The sequence below is a fragment of the Carya illinoinensis genome, chromosome 2 (assembly GCF_018687715.1).
Source record: "Carya illinoinensis cultivar Pawnee chromosome 2, C.illinoinensisPawnee_v1, whole genome shotgun sequence".
Classification (NCBI taxonomy): Eukaryota; Viridiplantae; Streptophyta; class Magnoliopsida; order Fagales; family Juglandaceae; genus Carya; species Carya illinoinensis.
Window position 1 is genome coordinate 27,791,747 of NC_056753.1, and position 20,149 is coordinate 27,811,895.

At 33.2% G+C, this 20,149-nt stretch overlaps 1 protein-coding gene and 1 long non-coding RNA gene across 2 annotated transcripts; both read left to right on the forward strand.

The window, feature by feature from the left end:
- Nucleotides 1-1,617: 1,617 nt before the first annotated feature.
- On the forward strand, nucleotides 1,618-19,115 carry LOC122301851 (3-isopropylmalate dehydratase large subunit, chloroplastic-like). The gene is made up of 9 exons (XM_043113218.1): nucleotides 1,618-1,662; nucleotides 1,761-1,931; nucleotides 3,049-3,201; nucleotides 3,295-3,343; nucleotides 3,430-3,581; nucleotides 5,329-5,376; nucleotides 5,477-5,635; nucleotides 7,448-7,524; nucleotides 17,767-19,115. The coding sequence occupies exons 1-9, from the start codon at nucleotides 1,618-1,620 to the stop codon at nucleotides 18,119-18,121; spliced, it is 1,209 nt and encodes a 402-aa protein (XP_042969152.1). The 3' UTR covers nucleotides 18,122-19,115.
- Nucleotides 14,295-16,425, forward strand: LOC122300629. Its single transcript, XR_006240052.1, has 2 exons — nucleotides 14,295-15,895; nucleotides 16,046-16,425. It is a non-coding gene; the product is annotated as an uncharacterized LOC122300629 (long non-coding RNA).
- Nucleotides 19,116-20,149: the final 1,034 nt, after the last annotated feature.

Consider the following 20,149-nt stretch of genomic DNA (forward strand, 5'->3'; position numbering starts at 1 on the left):
ACTTACTAATTAACTATATTTATATAATATATTGGAGGAGTACTTATATACTATAATATATATAGTTATATATTAACTTACTAATTAACTATACTTATATAATATATATAGTTATACTTATATAATATAATATATATAGTTATATATTAACTTAGTAATTAACTATACTTATATAATATATTGGAGGAGTACTTATATACTATAATATATATAGTTATATATTAACTTACTAATTAACTATATTTATATAATATATTGGAGGAGTACTTATATAATATAATATATATAGTTATATATTAACTTACTAATTAACTATATTTATATAATATATTGGAGAAGTACTTATATACTATAAGATATATAGTTATATATTAACTTACTAATTAACTATACTTATATAATATATATAGTTATACTTATATAATATAATATATATAGTTATATATTAACGTAGTAATTAACTATACTTATATAATATATTGGAGGAGTACTTATATACTATAATATATATAGTTATATATTAACTTACTAATTAACTATATTTATATAATATATTGGAGGAGTACTTATATAATATAATATATATAGTTATATATTAACTTACTAATTAACTATATTTATATAATATATATATAGTTATAACTGTTGGCAACAAACGGCGCCGTTTGAGGTTAAAATAACCCCAAACGGCGCCGTTTGGGTGCAACAGTTATAAACATTTCACTTCCCCCCCAACAAACGGCGCCGTTTGGGGTTAAAATAACCCCAAACGGCGCCGTTTCTGTGCAACCCATTAGGGTTCCCCCCCCTCGCTGTCACTTATCACTTTCTTTCCTCCTCAGCCGTTTCCTCTCATCACTTTCCTTCGAATCCTTCCTCTACCGTTTCCTCTCATCACTTTTCTTCCTCTCATCTGAGTCATCTCAAGCTCTCATCTGAGTGCCGGAGCTCCTCCGTCGTTTCTGTGCAACCCAGGTGCCTCTCTCACCTCTCATCTCAGATTCTCTCTCCCCCCCGATTCCCTCCCCTCCCCGGCTCCCCCTGCGCCGGAATCCCATTTACTGGGTTTGTTTTTTAACTGGGTAAGTTACCCCCTGCGCCGAATCCGTCGAATCCCTCCCCTCCGCTGCATTATACTACGCACTGTTGACGTGGACTTTTAAATTTTTTAATGTTGAATAAAACTTTTCATAATATAATGATGCATTCCTACTCTAAAACTACTTAATAACAGGGTAATACAATTGCCTCTTTCTTTTAATATATTTTTAGATTATATAGAAAAAGTCTTCAAGATTGTAAAGTAAAAATATATTTTGTTATTGTCACAAGAAATAAATGGTTATAGTAAGTGGTTAAGATTATCAAATTATTTTATTATTATTTATATATAATTTGAGATTACTCCAACTTCTAAACGTAAAGTTAAAAATAAAGAGAAAAGAATTCTAAAAGAATTTATTTATAGCCCATGTCTAGTATTTCGTTCCTGTTTTGGACCTTTGGTACTTTTATCTTTTCGGCAGAAAGATTTGGGGTTCTCTGCTTTTTCGACACGGTCAGGGTTTTCCATTCCGAAATGCCGGACAACGATTTCCAAAGAAAATTTGTTTGGTCATGGCACCGCAGCAGTCGGAACGGAAGCCTTCGACCACTGACTCGGTTGGGTTCCTATCATTTTGCCTGATCGGGGTTTTGTTTTGGGTTGATGGGTTTGATTGTTTTGTGGAATTTAATGGCGGGATTTGGGTTAATTACAGGTGAAGACTGGGATGACGATGACCGAGAAGATACTGGCTAGGGCTTCTGAGAAAACCCAGTTCATCCCTGGTGAGAATGTTTGGGTTAACATTGGTGTTCTAATGACCCATGATGTTTGCGGCCCTGGTTCAATTGGAATCTTCAAGAAAGAATTTGGAGAGAATGCCAAGGTGTTGGATAGTCTGTTGCATTTTATTTTATTTATTTATTTATTTGATAAGTGGTCTGTTGCATTTGCATTTAAATGTGACTCTCTTATGACTTTTTTTTTTTTTTTGGCTTCAATAAGATTTAATGATTACTGATTCTAAAGCTAATATCTTAACTTTATTGGAAGTGGTTTGGATGTCTAGTGGCGGAAAAATGATGCGGTGATGTGATGAAAATCTGTGGGCAGAATTTGCATACCTTCATTGAAATTTAAAGTTCCACATAAAACAATAGGGTCTCGTGTTGATGGTCATTAAGCTGTTGTTTTTTTAACACCGAATCAAGACAGAGTGATTGCAAAAGTCCAAATAGATAACGGACGCGAATCAACCATACCTTATAGTCTCATCACGTCAACATGAGCGTGAGAATTTTGATCATATTAATGTTCACTTGAGCGTTAAGTTTACAATAGTCTGATCATGTCAATGTTCACATAAGCTGTGGTTTTTAACACTGAATCAAGACAGAGTGATTGCAAAAGTCCAAATAGATAACTGACGCGAATCAACCATACCTGATAGTCTTATCACGTCAACGTGAGCGTGAGAAACCTCTAGAGGTAAAGGCCTTGGGCTTGGGGGTATGCCCAGGTCTAAAGTTCAAATCTCCTTGGGTGCAAACAATCTCTAGGGGCCATCGGACTAGGAGATTTTCTCCTTGAATTACCCAATGTGCACTTGCGGAAAACTCATTGCCGAGTGCCTGTGCACCCCCAGGATTTGTCAAGATGTTGTTCTTGGACATCCGGTGCCAATAAAAAAAAAAAAAATTGAGAATGAGAATTTTGATCATATTAATGTTCACTTCAGCGTTAAGTTTACAATAGTTTGATCATGACAATGTTCACATGAGCGAGTGAATTTTGATGGTGTCAATATTCAAATGAGCAAGAAATGTACATACTTGTGAGATATGCTTTATTTATTTATTTTTTTCTGCTGCACAGTCTTCATCATTTTGATGAAGGTGTATGCCATACTCACGAGTGACTGTGAGGTGAACTGTGTATGTGTGTTACCACTGTTTTAAATAATGTAATAACTGTCTGAGATTGACTGTTATTTTGGAATTGAGGTTTGGGATCGGGAGAAGATTGTAATAATACCAGACCATTACATATTCACGAGTGATGAACGTGCAAACCGTAATGTGGATATACTAAGGGATTTCTGCATGGAGCAAAACATCAAGTACTTTTATGATATTAAAGATCTTGGTAATTTTAAGGTATGTCTCTACTCTCTCATTTGCTCTCTTTCCATTTTGCTAATCCATTATCCTCAAGAGGTTATATCTAAATTTTCCTTCCTAACTTTTCAGGCTAACCCAGATTACAAAGGTGTATGCCATATTGCTCTTGCACAAGAAGGTCGCTCTAGGCCTGGAGAGATAAGTTCTTTTATCAAATACATTGCAAAGTCAATAAATAATTCATGTCACTTTTGTGCCTTAAAGTTCCAATGTTGTTAAACCCTATTCATTGCATTCAGGTCCTGCTGGGTACAGACTCTTGCACTTGTAAAATTGGAGCATTTGGCCAATTTGCCACTGGAATTGGCAACACTGATGCAGGTTTTGTGTTGGGCACTGGGAAACTCCTGCTCAAGGTCTATGTATGCTTTATTTTGGTGTCGATATAGACTTCCTCACTTTAACAACTTAATTTTTGCTTGGAAAACTAATTTCATATTTAAGGTTTCCAAAATATGATCGTAATTCTCAATTCTAGGACTTCCAGCAGCTGTAAGAACTTAGATATTCTTCACTGATTGGAAGGTAGTTAAGATACCGCCGTCTAGTGTGTGAATATATACCCATACAAATTATTTATTTGACTTTGGGATGTATCATGTTTATCCCTTTTGGTAAGTTCAGATGTCTTATTTTATTAGAGCCATGCATTCTTGTGTTAGACTTTCTAACATCTTTGTAGTTTGAATTATTATTGAAAAGCCAAGAAAGATGATTAAAATACAATTGTTTTGCTCTTTTTAGTATTTCCATGGATAAGCATGACCATGATTATATGCATTCTGTTAAATTTTAGAAAACTAGTAGATCCTCAAGTCTTAAAACTTGCTACTGTTTACATATAAGAGAACTAGAAACCAGAGTATGGAAAAATTATGTCTTTCAACTTCCGTCAAGCTATGAGAACTAGCAACTCATGTACTGCCCCACCATTAAGTACAATAGCTGAAAACCAACTAAACAAAAAACATATAAAGAATTCCCAGATTTCATCTACATTGCGTTTCCTGTTATTAAAACACCTCTCATTCCTTTCCAACCAAATGCACCACATAATACACAAAGGAATTATCTTCCATGCAGCTGCCACTTGAGAGCAAGGAAAAAGGTCTAGGCCAACATGCAAGTGCTTCTACTACTGAATTAGGCATAACCCAGGACAGTTCCGATCTACTAAGCACACCATCCCATAACCCTTTAGCCACATCACAATGAATAAGAAGATGGTCCTCAAATTCTGCAGCTTTCTTACACAAAAAGCACCTTCCACAACAATCATGCCACGCTTTCTCAAATTGTCAATTGTCTGAATGTTCCCCAATGCTGCTGTCCACACAAAAAAGGCAACTTTTGACCGAACAAAAGCCTTCCAAATACTCTTCCAAGGAAAAGAGATGTTATGCTGATCATACAACGACTTATAATAAGATCTAACAGTAAACTTTTTAGTCGTTGTGTGTCTCCAGTACATTTGATCTCTCACGTGTCGTCTAATACCCCTGAACACAACAGCCTGAAAAGATCAGCAACCTCCTCAATTTCCCAATCCTGAACAGATCCGTAAAAACTGACATCCCAATGCATCTCTTCATTATATTCAGTCAACAACTCAGAAATTAAGGCCTGCTTATTAACAGCCAATCTAAAAACTGCCGGAAAAGCTTTAAATGGTGCAGTATCACCACACCAAACATCAAACCAGAATCGAACTCTTGACCCATCACCAACCACAAAACTAACCTGTTTTACAAAATTATCCCATCCTTTTCTAATAAATTTCCATAAACTTACACCGTATGACCCCCTGCTCTCCTTAGTGCACCAACTCCCCCTATCACTACCATACTTCCGTACAATCACCCCCCACAACACTCCCTCTTCCATATGAAATCTCCACAACCCAACTTCCCCCAACAATGCCTTATTAAAACTACACAAATTACGAATCCCCAAACCTCCATCAACTATAGGACAGCAAACTTTATGCTTTTTTAGGAGTTATTAAGACTTCATTGTAATGTTTTTTGCTAATGTTATTCTCCCCCCCCCCCCCACACATCTTTTGGGGAGTAAGCTAAAGAGATGCAATCACTTATTCTGCAGGGCAAAAAGGTCAACGTTCCAACATTCCTTGTTCCTGCAACCCAAAAGGTTTGTAATTATAAAGCTCAATATGCGTAGATAGAAAGCAATCATTTGAATAATTTGAAGATAAGGAAACTTTTAAGCAACTATATGATAAAATTTGTAGGTTTGGATGGATTTATATGGTCTCCAAGTACCAGGATCTGGTGGCAAGACTTGCTCCCAGATATTTGAAGAAGCTGGATGTGACACACCTGCAAGTCCCAGTTGTGGTGCTTGCTTGGGTGGCCCTAAAGACACCTATGCACGCATGAATGAACCAATGGTGAGTTATTTGTATCCTTCGCTTGCTCTTTTGGAAGTGTTAACTAGCTCTTTATTCGTTTACTTCCTGAATGGAGATCGTTATTTCCAGCTGGTATCTTTTGGAAAAATTCATAGTATAATTAAATTGAAATAAACAACTTGCCTATGGTTCCATCCTAGTGGTTGATGCCTCCACATTTTTCCAAAGAAATTCCTGAGCCAATCTGGGATGTGATTCTGAGTGTAGTCCACTTGTGTGCCCTGAGAGTTTGAAATTATTCCTGGCACGATGACAGTGAGATAATAGTCTAGTCAAGACTGACCACCGTAACATTTTTATGCTGTTTACCAATATTGTGATACAATTACGCCTGATCTTCCTGTGGTTGAGTTCATAGACGATTGCATTTCACGTCAAAATGTGCAAACAAATTGGACTGATCTCTGACCCTTTGTGGATCCCAGTAGTGGATTATTCTTTATACTAGATCAAGAGTAATTGTTGGCTAAAAAAATAGTAATTGTTTGGATGAAACTTATATCTATCAAGAAAACCAAATCAGCTTAAGGGTAATTGGATGGTAATGCTGAATAACTACATCAGCATATCATCTTTAAGGTATGAGAAAAATCAGCCCACCCTTTCCTGGGATGTTTTGTGCTTCATTAAATGATTTGTGGAGCCATGCAATGCTAAGTTCCAATGTACATTACCGTGTTCTGTTAATCCTCCATACTTTGCTATCCACCAGTATCCTGTTACAAGGCTAAGCTGAACCACATTTTTAAAGCAATGGCGGTGATGATTCCTACCTACACCATGTCTAACTTCCTCTTGCTAAAGTCTCTTTGCAAATCTATTGATTGCAAACTAAAGGACTTCTGGTGGGTTTTCCTGCCCACAAACGACAAAATTTTATGCAAAGCATGGGATGCAAACAACACAAATAGCCTGAACGCAGACATTATAATACGTTCAGGTTAGGTAGGGATACAATTGTCTTTTCCTATACATTATAAGCAAAACATTATAATAAGTTACAATTTGGAAAAAACACAGTTCCACTTGCCCTTCTTTTTCCCCTTTTATCCGTCAGTTCCACGTACTCTCCTTTTTCCCCTTTTGTCCTTGTGCCAACAACTAAATTTGTGAATATTCTCCATGCATTGAAATGGAAGATGCAAACAGAAAGAGAGAATATATTAGAAATTAGATAATATATTATATTGCATGCAGTATAAAATCTATGGAGGCGGATTTTAATCACATGTAATAGAAATTTATATTAAGTTATAGATTTATAATATGCAATATAACTTATAATTTATAATAAGTTACTTTTTATGTTCCTGTGTCTAGGCAGGGAGAAATTAGAAATTTCTAATCACATGAGGAGGCAGCCGAAAGGCCAAGTAGTGCAGCAGTCAGGTTCAAAGTTTGAACACCAAGAGACATCTTTCATAGGAACCCAAGAGGCATTGAGCTATGTTTAAGAAAGTCCTTCTATTACTTTCAGTGTAGTGGTGCTAAGGTTTGAAAAGTGCTTATACCCTCTATTACCTTCTATTACAAATAACCCTTCTATTACAAGCAGTGCAGTGGTGCAAAGTTTCAAGGAAGATTGAAAAGTGAGTCTAACTGTCTTTTGTGTGTTTATAGTATAAGTCTATCTATGCATTACATATATTTGTTCATATTTCTAGGGAATGACGTAACATATACCATAAAATTTAGAAATTTAGAAAACTTATTAAAAAACCTATAAGAAAACTCAATTCAGAAAACTTATTCGTGCAACTGCACATTCAATTTATCTTCTATTTCTTTCAGTTTCTTCTATGCTCTCTCTCAAATCAAGTGTGGCGAAGCAGTGTAGTGGTGCTAAGGTTTGAAGGAACATTGAAAAGGTGAGTCTAACTGCCTTTTGTGTTTTTATAGCATATATAGTCTATGCATTACATATGTTTGTTCATATTTTTAATAAATAAAGTAACTAATACCATAAAACTTAGAGATCCATAAAGTTATTAAAAAACTTATAAAAAGACTCAAAAACAAATAAAACCTAATCCCTATAGTCAAATAATAAAAGAAGAAAAAAAATTGTTGGACTATCCGCTTTATACATTTAGTTTAGGTGAGGATTAAACCAAAACATAGCAATATAAATAGAAAATTTAGTATTTTAAATGTTAGTTTTGGTCGTATACGTATTGCCTGCCATTAAAATTAATTTAATCAAACATCTTATTTACCAAATGTTTTAGTTGTTGCAATCCATATCAAGCTATGTAAAGAAATAATTTTAGCGCAAGGACTAGCAATTATTCAAGAAATATATGCTATTAATAAAAAGTAAAAATATTTTTAGGGTTCGCTTTTTTTTAATTATGTTTCAGTCTTAATTTTTTGCATATTCTGTTATTTTTTTATTCCAATTTTGTAGTTTAAATCTTGTATCTTTAACTATGTAGGGGTTGATTTGTGCAAAACGAATGCAAAAAAATCTCAGAAATAGTTGGTACAAAGCCAATTATATTTGGAACAAAATAAGAGTTTGTTTTTATAACGGTATTTTTAATAATTAAAATTCTTATATTTCCTTTTATATCATATATACTTACATTAATCACAATTTTTATTTCTAATAAATGATTATCTCTTTCATCACATCTAAAAAGTATATTTATGATCAATCATGTTATTCCTATGGCAACTTAGTTGCAAGAGTGGTAAGTGTAACAAATAATGACTTATTTGTTAATATATTTATGTTATATTCTTAAAATATAATTTTCATGCAACTCGAATAATAAAATCACCAAATTTTTCTTTCTTACGGTTCATTTATTTTATGAATTTTAAGAGCAATGATTAATGATTTATTAGTTAAAAGTATTATTACGAAATCATTACAATACACATGCATTTATATCTTCTGTTGGTCTTAGAGAAATAATCAAGAATTCTGGTCTCATTGAGTTGATAAAAAGTTTGCAACCAAGGAGGTAAAATCCAATTCTTAGTAACAAATTAAAATGTTTATACAAACACTTCATCCAAAAATTTGTTTCTAATATAATAAAGAAAACAAAATTTTGGATAAAGGCAAAGATAATGATGGTTGACTTGTGCCAGTTATTTTTTTACATGTAAAAAAAGAAATGGGCATGATTATAATGATAGCTTCTTTTGTTAACATTACAGAAATTAAAGCATTTCACAACCACGCTATGTATCTTTCAGTTTATTTTTTATAATTTATGTAACAGATTTAATATATAGTCTTTATTGACTCAAATTTAAAATTATATTTCAATCAAATTTATAGTTCTCGAGCATATATCGAACTCGACAATGGTACAGGAAAACTGTCTGCTGTTATGTTTGGTGAAATTGTAGAAGAAGCATTCAATTATTCAGTAGTTGAGTTTATGAATTATACTATCGAGGTATGTTTTCTTATTTTTTACTGCTTTATTGATGTGAGTGTGTGAAAAATTATAAGATAAGACTTTTTTACTCACATCAATAAAGCAATGAAAAATAAGAAAACATATTTTGCCAATATGATTTATAAGCTCAATTACTGAACAATTAAATGCTTCTTTTACAACTTCACCAAACATAACAGCAGATAGTCTTCCTGCATTATCGTCGAGTTCAATATATGCTCGAGAACTATAAATTTGATTGAAATATAATTTTAAGTTTGAGTCAATAAAGACTATACATTAAATTTGTTACATAAATTATAAAAAATAAATTGAAAGATACATAGCGTGGTTGTGAAATGCTTTAGTTTCTGTAATGTTAACAAAAGAAGCTATCATTATAATCATGCCCAATACTTTTTTTACATGTAAAAAAATAACTGGCGCAAGTCAACTACCATTATCTTTGCCTTTATCCAAAATTTTGTTTTCTACATTATATTAGAAACACATTTTTAGATAAAGTGTTTGTATAAATATTTTAATTTGTTACTAAAAATAGGATTTTACCTCCATTAGTTGCAAATTTTTTATCAACTCAACGAGATCAAAATTCTTGATTATTTCTCGAATACTAACAGAATACAGAGATGCAGATGTGTATTGTAAGGATTTTGCAATAATACTTTTGCGTAATAAATCATTATTCACCGTTTTTAAAATTCATAAAATAAATGGAACGTATGGAAGAAAAATATGGTATTTTATTATTCGAGTGGCATGAAACTTATATTTTAAGAATATAACATAAATATATAACAAATAATGATTTATTTGGTACAATTACCACTCTTGCAATGAAGTTGCCTCAGCAATAACATGATTGATCATATATTTTTTGGATGTAATGAAAGAGATAATCTTTCATTAGAAATAAGGATGATTAATACTGGCATATATGATATAAAAGGAAATATAAGACTGTTAATTATACCATTATAAGAACGAATTCTTATCTTTGTTCCATTATAAGAACGATTTTTTGACATTCATCTTGCACAAATCGACCCCACATAATTAAAAATATATGGTTTAAGTTACAAAATTGGAATAAATAAAAACTATCAAAAAATTAAGATTAAAACATAATTTTGAAAGAGCGAGCAATCCTAAAAATATTTTTACATTTTATCAATAACATATATTTCTTGAATAGTTGTTGGTCCTTGCACTAGAGTTATTTCTTTACATGGCTTGATATTGATTGCAACAGCTAAAATATCTAGTAAATAAGATTTAAATTTTTAATGCATTGATAATTGAAGATTTTAAAATAAAGAGTAAATTACTTATTTTTGCAATTGAATTTTTGTAAGCATATAATTCATTGAACGGAATGAGTTGGTACTCTGGTGCCTCTAATTGGTTTTCATCATTTGGGACTTTTTCAATTATTATTTTAGAATTTAAGATCCATTGATATTCATGTGTTTTAATTCTATACTTCGGATCTAATGACCTCACATATGTATTGCTGATGTAATATGATCGGAAAATGTGCAAAGTATCATCTTGTGAGTCAATATCCTTATCAAACATCGTAGCTTGTAATCGGTTTCCCTGTTACGTATAAAAAATTATAACGAATAATTTATAGCTTTTAGTCAATTTCTTTGTCTAGTATAAAAAAAATTGTAATGGATCATTTATAATAAGAAATTTTAATGATTTATTTAACAATTTTTTTTTTATTTTAAATTGTTTTAAAAAATGTGTTACAAGAAGAGAACTAAATAAACGGAAAATAATCAGTATTTATATAATATAAAAACATTTAAAAGAATTGAACATCCAAAGACACAACAAATGAATTAAAAAAAAAAAAAAAAAAAAAGAAGCTTAATAGAAAGCATTCAAAAATAACAAAATCCTTTACCACTTTCTAGTATAGAGGGAAAAAAAAAAAAAAAAAAAAGACAGTAGATAAAAATAAATATAATACGTTTAGGTCAATTAATGTTAGGCTTTGATACTTCATTGGTGAGCGTTGTCCTGTTCATTTGGTTGACTTGTTTGCAACAATCATTTTTATTTTTTAATTCCTTGTATTTGAAGTGATATATTTTATCGATATATAAACTGTTTGCATTTTTAAAGTTGTTCACATACGAAGATGCAATATGTCAAATGCATTGTTTGGAAAGGAAAAAACACAGATCGGATGAGTTTCGCATTATGGTTGTTTGATTAGCTGGTTAATTCCATTTGTAAAGTTCATATAAGATGGTTTCATTTGAACAGGCTAACCAAAAGCGGTATTAATTAGGTTTTGAGTTCTTATGCACATAAACATAAAAAGTAATAATTAGAGGTCCGACCATTGATTTAAAAGCGTTTAGTAATTATCGATGAACCGTTATGAATATATCAATGAAAAATAATATTTATGAGTAATTAAAAAAACATGTATAAATAAATTTAAATCCCAATATATATTTTGTAGTTGTTGGGCAAATTTAGTCAATAATCCCAAAAAAAATAAAATATTTCTTTTAAAATATATTATTTTAATTATGGTTTATTTATTTTTCAAGATATAGTAAATTTAGGCTTTTTATTCTGATTATAAATTATAATATTACTGTATATAGAAAATTTATTTTTCTATATATAGAAAATTAGGAATTATTTTAAATAATAAATTAAAATATTAATCTAATTATGATCTATTTGTTTTTATTTTTTTGTATATAAGAAATTTGGTTTTTTTTTTTAATTGCAGTGGGGATGGGTTGGGTTTCAATATTGGCATCAAAAGTAGTCATGAGAAATGAGATTGAAAATAAAAAGGACAATGGCGCCGAACCAGCTTTTTATTATTTATTGTTGATATGTCAAAGGCATTGGTTGGAAAGTAAAAAACTCATAGATCAAATGAGTTTTGCATTATGGCTATTTGGTTAACCAGTTAATTTCACCCGTATAGTTAAAATGAGATAGTTTTATTTGAATAGGCTAACCAAAGGGGTATTAATCAGGTTTAGAGTTCCTATGCACACACACATAAAAAGTAATAATTGCAGGTCCACCAATAATTGAAAACCATTTAATAATTATGAAGAATAGTTGCAAATATATTAATAAAAAGTAATATTTATGAGTAACTAAAAGAAATGTATAAATAAATTTAAATCCCAAAATATATTTTGAAGTTATGGGTCGAATTTACTCTGTAATGGTAAAAAAATAAAATTTTTCTTTTAAAATATATTATTCTAATTATAAATTAGAATATTATTCTATAACCTATTTATTTTTCTATATGTAAAGAATTTGGGATTTTTTATTTTAATAATAAATTAAAATATTATTGTAATTATAATCTATTTTTTCTATTTTTTTATATAAGAAATTTAGAATTTTTTATTGCAATGGGGATGGGTTGGTTTTCAAGTTTGGCAGATCTTTCATGAGTAGTAATGAGAAATGGGATTGAAAAATAAAAAGGACGTCGATGCCAAACCAGCTTTCCATGCTTTTCATTATTTACTATTGATATATAAGAGGCATTGGTTGAAAAGTAAAAAACTCATACATCAGATGAGTTTTGCATTATGGCCGTTTGGTTAGTCGGTTAATTTCATCTTTACAGTTTAGATGAGATGGTTTCATTTGAAATTGGCTAACCAAACCAAGTATTAATTAGTTTTTGAGTTTCTAAATTTTTAGAACATTTTGAGGAGACTGTTAGAAATAATATGCTTTTTATAGAAAAATTATTTTTAATAAATTATTTAATGCATTGAGGGGAAAATGTAAGTCCTAACAAATATTTTTAATATATAATTAATCTTAAAATTTTTAAAAGTAAAAAATTTCGTATGTTAAAAGCCATTTTTGCTTCAGTTTCTTTCTTTGATGTCGGTTTGAAGGAGGCTATTTTAGTCTTTGGTATGTGCTCGTGATGTTGTGGTAAGGATATTTTTCCCAGGTTAATTTCACACTACACGGATCCCTCTCTCATCCTCTCGAGCTTCCTCTCTAAACCCCTTTCATTTAGCGTTGATAAATAAATCTTATTAATAAAAAATAACTTTTTTATACTTTTTCAATGTATGCTTTACTTTTCTACACAAGCTTGCTCGAAATTTGTTTTATAAATAATTTCTCTTGTAATAAACATCCTATTGTTACAAAATATTTACACAATTACTTAATAAAATGTTAAATTTTTAAAATTTTCTGAAGATTTTACTTTATTTTAATGTATTTCGGTAAAAAAGTATTACCTCATTATAAAATAGTAAAATAATTTTAAATTAATTCGTTATATTTACGTCACTTCTCTTACTTTTTATTATAATGAGGTGGCAAATGTTATGTAAAAATAAAAGTAAAAGAGTATTAGATGTGAATTTTTTTAATCTTAAATATATTTTATCTTCCATTAATCATGTATATGATAATTGATTCATCATGTAAACTCAAAATTTTTAATTTCATTTATAATTAGAGGTTTTTAAATAATCTTTTAATTTTTATTATATACAAACTTATATATATAGATAGATATATATATATATATATATATATATATATATAGTCGAGTATGATTACATTAACCAATAATTAAAAGAACTTAAATATATGGGAGAAAAATAAATAATTTCTTTAATAATTATTGGATAGTTCAATTAATTAAATAACTATTATTAATTATTAATTAAATTGATAATTATTAATAATTATTTATTATTGAACTAATGATTATTTATTGTATCCTTTTATATGTATTGGTTTAGTCTGAAAGCACGCTTTTCCCCATTCTCATAATTCCCTCCCCTCCCTCTATACGGTGACATTTAAAGAACAAAGCAACAGTAGCCCTACCTCTTCTTTATTTCTTCTTCTTTAGGTGCTGACATCCTCATTTCTCTATCTAATCTCTCTTCCTAAAAATCACATTTGAGAGTCTTCTTCTCCTTCTCAAATTTCTCTATTGTTTTTTTCTCTCTCGCGCTCTCGCTATCTCTCTTCAAAGCTCTCTATTTGTCGATTTAATTACATAGATCTTATTTTCTTGTTTATTCCTCAGGTATACGATCTTTAGGTTTAAGTTTTTGAGAAAAAAAAAAAAAAAAAACATTTTTTTGTTCTTATATCTTATTTTTCTTTGATCTTCTTTAAATCTACGGTTTTTAACTTTAAGTTTTGGGAAGAAACCCTTTTTTTTTTCTTTGCAACTTCAACAGATCTATATGTTAGATTCGAAAAGTTTTAAGATCATTTTTTTCTTGTGTTTTGTTAGTATTTTTTTAGTAATTTATTTTCCTTATTGCAGATTTATGTAGTGTTTTATTTGTCGTCGGTATTGTGTGTTTTCTGTTGGTCTATCGGTCTCCATCTCACATTGTTAAGGAGCAGATTGTCACCACAGCCAAAGGATTTTAGTAGAAGCACGTAACGACTTCACCTTGTCTGTATGAGCAGTGTGCATGTCATCCCTCTTGTAATAAACTGTACCTAGGCTAGAATATTCTCTGTATAAAACCTCTCTCTCGTTGTAGCTGTGCCTATAAAAAGGCATCATTGTAATGCTTCAAATATACATGAACATACATGTTTAAAAGCAGAGTTCATTTCCTTTAGCATGGTATCAAGAGCCTAACAGACTAACATCCATGGCACCTCCCAAGCCTCAGAATCCTAATCCTTCCCTCACCATTTCTGTCAAACTCACCCCAGAAAATTATCTCTTATGGAAAGTGTAGCTTGTGCCTTATCTTCATGGCCAACGCTTGTACAAATACGTAGATGGCTCCTGTTCTGCCCTTAAAACCCAACTTGACAATGGTGCTCCCAATCCCGAATATGATACCTGGATTGAGCAGGATCAATTAGTGATGTCTATGCTCATCTCCTCCTTACAAGAACCTATCATGGCTGAAGTTGTGGGCTGTACTTCTGCTCGTGAAGTCTGGCTCTCTCTCGAGTCAACATATGCATCTATTTCTCAATCTTGAATTCTCCAAACCCAACTCAAACTAGCCTCCCTCAAGAAAGGAACCGATACAATCTCAGTTTACTTTCGTAATGCTAAGCATTACTTTCGTAACGCTTGACAATGGTCCTTTACCTCCTGAAGATTTTGTTCCTTATCTTTTTGCTGGTCTTGGACTTGAATATGATGGTCTTGTCACCTTTGTTACTTCTCGCGTCACTCCTATTTCTCCAAGTGAAATTCTTAGCCACCTGCTTGCCCATGAAGCTCGAATGATACACCACAATGAAAACAACCTTTTTCCCACTTAAGCATATGCTCAGTACATGACTAAAAATCAATGTGGTCGAGGCCAACGATGGGGTTGCAACAACCGTGGGCATGGTCGCTCAAATCGTGGTTGTGAACCACTTGGAGGTAATCATGGTAGCACTCAGTTTTCACATACTGGCACTCGTTTGGTATGCCAGGTTTGTAACCGCCAAGGGCACTCTGCCCTCACTTGCATTTACTACTCCAAGTGGTTGTGAACCACTTGGAGGTAATCATGGTAGCACTCAGTTTTCACATACTGACACTCGTTTGGTGTGCTAGGTTTGTAACCGCCAAGGGCACTCTGCCCTCACTTGCATTTACCGCTTCAACCAGGCGTACACTTCCTCATCACCAATTTCTGCAAACTATACCTCCAACTATCCTTCAGATTCCAGCTAGTATCCTGGCACGGTAGCAACGCATCATATCACAAGTGACTTGTCCGATTGATTCTGTAGGCTGTCGAGTACCATGGTGATGATTCCTTGCGTGTTGGCGATGGCTCCACAATTCCCATATCTCATTCCGGTTCTGCCTCATTTTCATTCCCTACTTCCACTTTTCATTTTAAAAAAATTATGTGTTCCATCTTTTCAAAAAAACCTTGTCTCCGTTCGTCAATTCTGTCTTGACAATGATGTTTTCTTTGAATTCTTTGCTAACTCTTTTTTTGTTAAGGAACGAACAACGGGGAAGCCTCTACTTCGCGGAACCACGCATAATGGGCTCTACTCCTTCATGCCTCCATTGTCGCCTCCTTCAGCTCACACAACTTCTCTCTCAATTCCAACATGGCATTCAAGACTCGGGCATCCCTCCATTAAACTTGTCCGTTCCATTTTACAGCATTATAATCTTCCTTATGATCGTTTAATAATGCCATCCTTTTGTAATGCATGTCCTCAAGGAAAGTCCCATAGACAACCTGCACTCACTAGGAGTCACAAGTCTATCTCCCCCTTTCAACTTGTGTTTTCTGATTTATGGGGTCCTTCTCCACATGTATCTCATGATGGACATAAATATTATATTAGTTTTATGGATGATTATTCCCGTTACAATTGGCTATTTCCTTTCAAAACTAAATCTCAAGCTCTCGATACTTTCATTAAATTTAAAGCTCAGGTTGAACTTCAATTTCAAACAAAAATTAAACAATTTCAATCCGATTGGGGTGGTGAATTCCGACCCTTCTCTCAATACTTAGCAACTCATGGAATCATACATCGAATAACATGCCCTCATACTCACACAAAATGACATTATTGAACGTAAACATCATCACATTGTGGATACGGGCTTGGCCCTTCTAGCGCATGCTTCAATTCCACTCCATTTCTGGCCTTTTGCATTCACCCATGCCGTCTATTTAATCAACATTTTACTCTCCCCATCTCTTAGTAATTCATCCCTTAATTTCTACTTCATCAAAAACATCCAGATTACAAAGCCCTTCGTGTGTTTGGTTCGGAATGCTGGCCACTTACCTCATCTTATAACTCCCACAAATTTAATTACCAATCCATTCCATGTGCTTATCTTGGTCTTAGCCCATCTCACAAGGGGTTCATCTGCTATAATTTGTCTATGGGTCGCATTTTTACGTCCATTGATGTTCAATTTAATGAGACAATTTTTCCCTTTACTAATACTAACCCCAAGCCCATTTCTCCTCCAACACACACGGACCTGTCTTTTTCACTCAAATACTTCTCCAACTGAATCTGTACCTAATTCCTCCTCTCCTTCCGTCTTGGGCCCACCTCCATCATCCTTTACCTCTCATTCATCTCCTCCATCTCGTTCATCACCAAGTACGCAGGACTCTCGTTCATCTACTACTCCGCAGCCTGCACATCCAATGATCACAAGGTCACGCACCAATGCTCTCCGCCCATGTCAGTACATTGATGGAACGATCAAGTGGCCACCTCCTCATGCTCTCATTTCCATCTCCTCTGATATTCCAGAAACACGAACCAGCTATACGGTTGCTCAGCAACATTATGAATGGCGGGAAGCCATGGCACACGAGTTTAATGCTCTTCTTGCCAATCGAATGTGGTCCTTAGTTCCATCAACTGCAGCGTCCAACATTGTTACCTGCAAATGGGTTTTTCGAACAAAATGGAATGTCGATGGCTCTCTGCAACGACGGAAAACCTGCCTGTGGCGAAGGGTTTCCTCCAACAGTCTGGCATTGATTTTGAAGAGACTTTCAGCCCTGTCGTGAAGCCAACCACTGTGCGGCTTGTCCTTGCACTTGCCGTTACAAATAACTGGCCAATACGTCAATATGACGTTCAAAACGCCTTCTTGTATGGACCATTACAGGAGACTGTTTTCATGACTCAACCACATGTTTTTTCTCATCCCCAATTTCCCTCTCATGTTTGCAGGTTGCATAAAGCTCTCTATGGCCTCCGACAGTCACCACGTGCATGGTACTCCAGCCTAAGTAATCGCCTGGTTGATCTTGGTTTTAATATCTCTATTGCCGATCCTTCACTATTTTTGTGCACTACTTCAAACAACAAGCTATGTGTCCTTGTGTACGTGGATGACATGTTAATTACAGGATCCTTAATTCAGCAAATCTATGATCTTGTTGAAGGTCTGCGAAGTGATTTTCCTATCACTGATCTTGGTGTTTTACGGTATTTTCTGGGTGTCGAAGTCACATCGAATTCCAAAGGCTTCTTACACAACAGAAGTATATCCTTGATTTGCTTTAACGGACAAATATGTCACTAGCAAAATCGCTAAAGACCCCAATGGCTACAACAGAGAAACTAAGTGCCTTCACCGGTAATCTTTTTGAAGACCCCTCTCTGTATCGCAGCACTGTCAGATCATTGCAATATCTTTCATTCACACGACCTGACTTAGCCTACGCCGTTGGCAAGGTATGCCAATACATGCATAATCCCCGAGTTCCCCATTGGCAGGCCGTAAAACGAATCTTGAGGTACTTGAAACATACATCAACTATTGGATTGCAAATTTCGCCGTCCTCAACCTTCAAGCTCATAGCCTTTTTCGATGCCGATTGGGCAGGCTGCCCCGATGATTGGCGTTCCACAAGTGGGTTCTGTGTCTTCCTCGGTGCAAATTTAGTTTCTTTGTCATCTAAGAAACAACTCACAATCGCTCGCTCCTTCACTGAAGTGGAATTCAAAGCTGTCGCTAATGCCACCACCGAAGTAATATGGCTCCAACATCTATGGCGTGATCTAGAAATTCCTCTCAACTGCCCACCTATGGTCTACTGTGATAATATGGGTGCCATGTATCTCTCATTAAATCCGGTTTTTCATCCTCGCACAAAACACGTTGAAATCGACTTTCATTTTGTGTGTAATCGTGTAATCAACAAATCTCTCCAAGTGGCATTCATTTTTGGAAAAGACCAAGTTGCCGATGTTCTTACAAAACCATTGTCTGGAACACGCTTTGCTCTTCTCTGTTCAAGTCTATGTTTGCATGCTCACTCACTGCTTGACTTGAGGGGGGTGTTAAGGAGCAGACTGTCACCACAGCAAAAGAATCACAGCCAAAGGATTTTAGTAGAATCACGTAATGGCTTCACCTTGTCTGCATGAGCAGCGTGCATCTCATCCCTCTTGTAACAAACCGTACCTAGGCTAGAATATTCTTTGTACAGAACCTCTCTCTCATTGTAGTTGTGCCTATAAAAAGGCATCACTGTAACGCTTCGAATACACATGAACATACATGTTTAAAAGCAGAGTTCATTTCCTTTAGCACACACCCAAACCACTTACTTACGCAGATCTTATTTTTCTTGTGTATTCTTCATATCTACGATTTTTAGCTTTAAGTTAAAAATAAAAAATAAAAATAAAATAAAATAAATAAAATAAAACTTTTTTTTCTTTGCTACTTTAGCATATTTTAGCATATCTAGACCGATTTTTAGCTTTAAGTTTTGGGGAAAAAAAACTTTTTTTTTTGTTCATATATCTTATTTTTCTTGTGTATTCTTCATATCTATGATTTTTAGCTTTAAGTTTTGGAAAGAAAAAAAAAACATTTTTTTTTTTTTTTTGCAACTTCAACCGATCTAGACGTTAGATCCAAGAAGTTCCAAGATCATTTTTTCCTCGTGTGTTTTATGAAGAGATTGAGGCTCGAGCTGAAGCAAACTATGGATATGTATAGCACAACTTACAAAGAAGCAATCTAGGCCAAAAATAAGGTGATATTAATGCAATATATAACATCTTCATATTTTCATAAAAGAGAATTTCCACCTAGTCACCTTTTTTACAACACTTTCTATAGTGTAATATCATGTGTTTGGTTAAATTAGTTTTAACGGCAGTACGTATACTAAATCAAACTAACATTTAAATTACAAAAATTTCTATTTATAAAGATGAATGAGGCTCGGGCTGAAGCAAACTATGGACATGTATAACACAGCTTGCAAAGAAGCAATCTCGGACAAAAATAAGGTGATGTTAATGCAATATATAACATCTTTAGATATTCATAAAAGAGAATTTCCATCGAGTCACCTTTTTTACAGCAGCTTTTATAATGTAATATCATGTGTTTGGTTAAATTAATTTTAACGGCAGTACGTATACTAAACCAAACTAACATTTAAATTACTGAATTTTCTATTTATATTGCTTTTTTTTTTTTGTTTAATCCTCACCTAAACTAAATGTATGAAGCGGACAGTCAAGCAATTTTTCTTCTTATTATTGTTTGACTATAGTGAGTTTTTTTATAAGTTTTTAAATAACTTTTATG

Excerpts from the sequence above, each read along its gene's own strand:
- LOC122301851 (XM_043113218.1), top strand. The coding sequence starts at position 1,618 with ATGGCACCGCAGCAGTCGGAACGGAAGCCTTCGACCACTGACTCG. Across the intron at positions 5,377-5,476 it reads TTGTTCCTGCAACCCAAAAG|GTTTGGATGGATTTATATGG; the intron begins GTTTGTAATTAT and ends TAAAATTTGTAG. Across the intron at positions 7,525-17,766 it reads TTTGAAGGAACATTGAAAAG|GTTGCATAAAGCTCTCTATG; the intron begins GTGAGTCTAACT and ends TCATGTTTGCAG.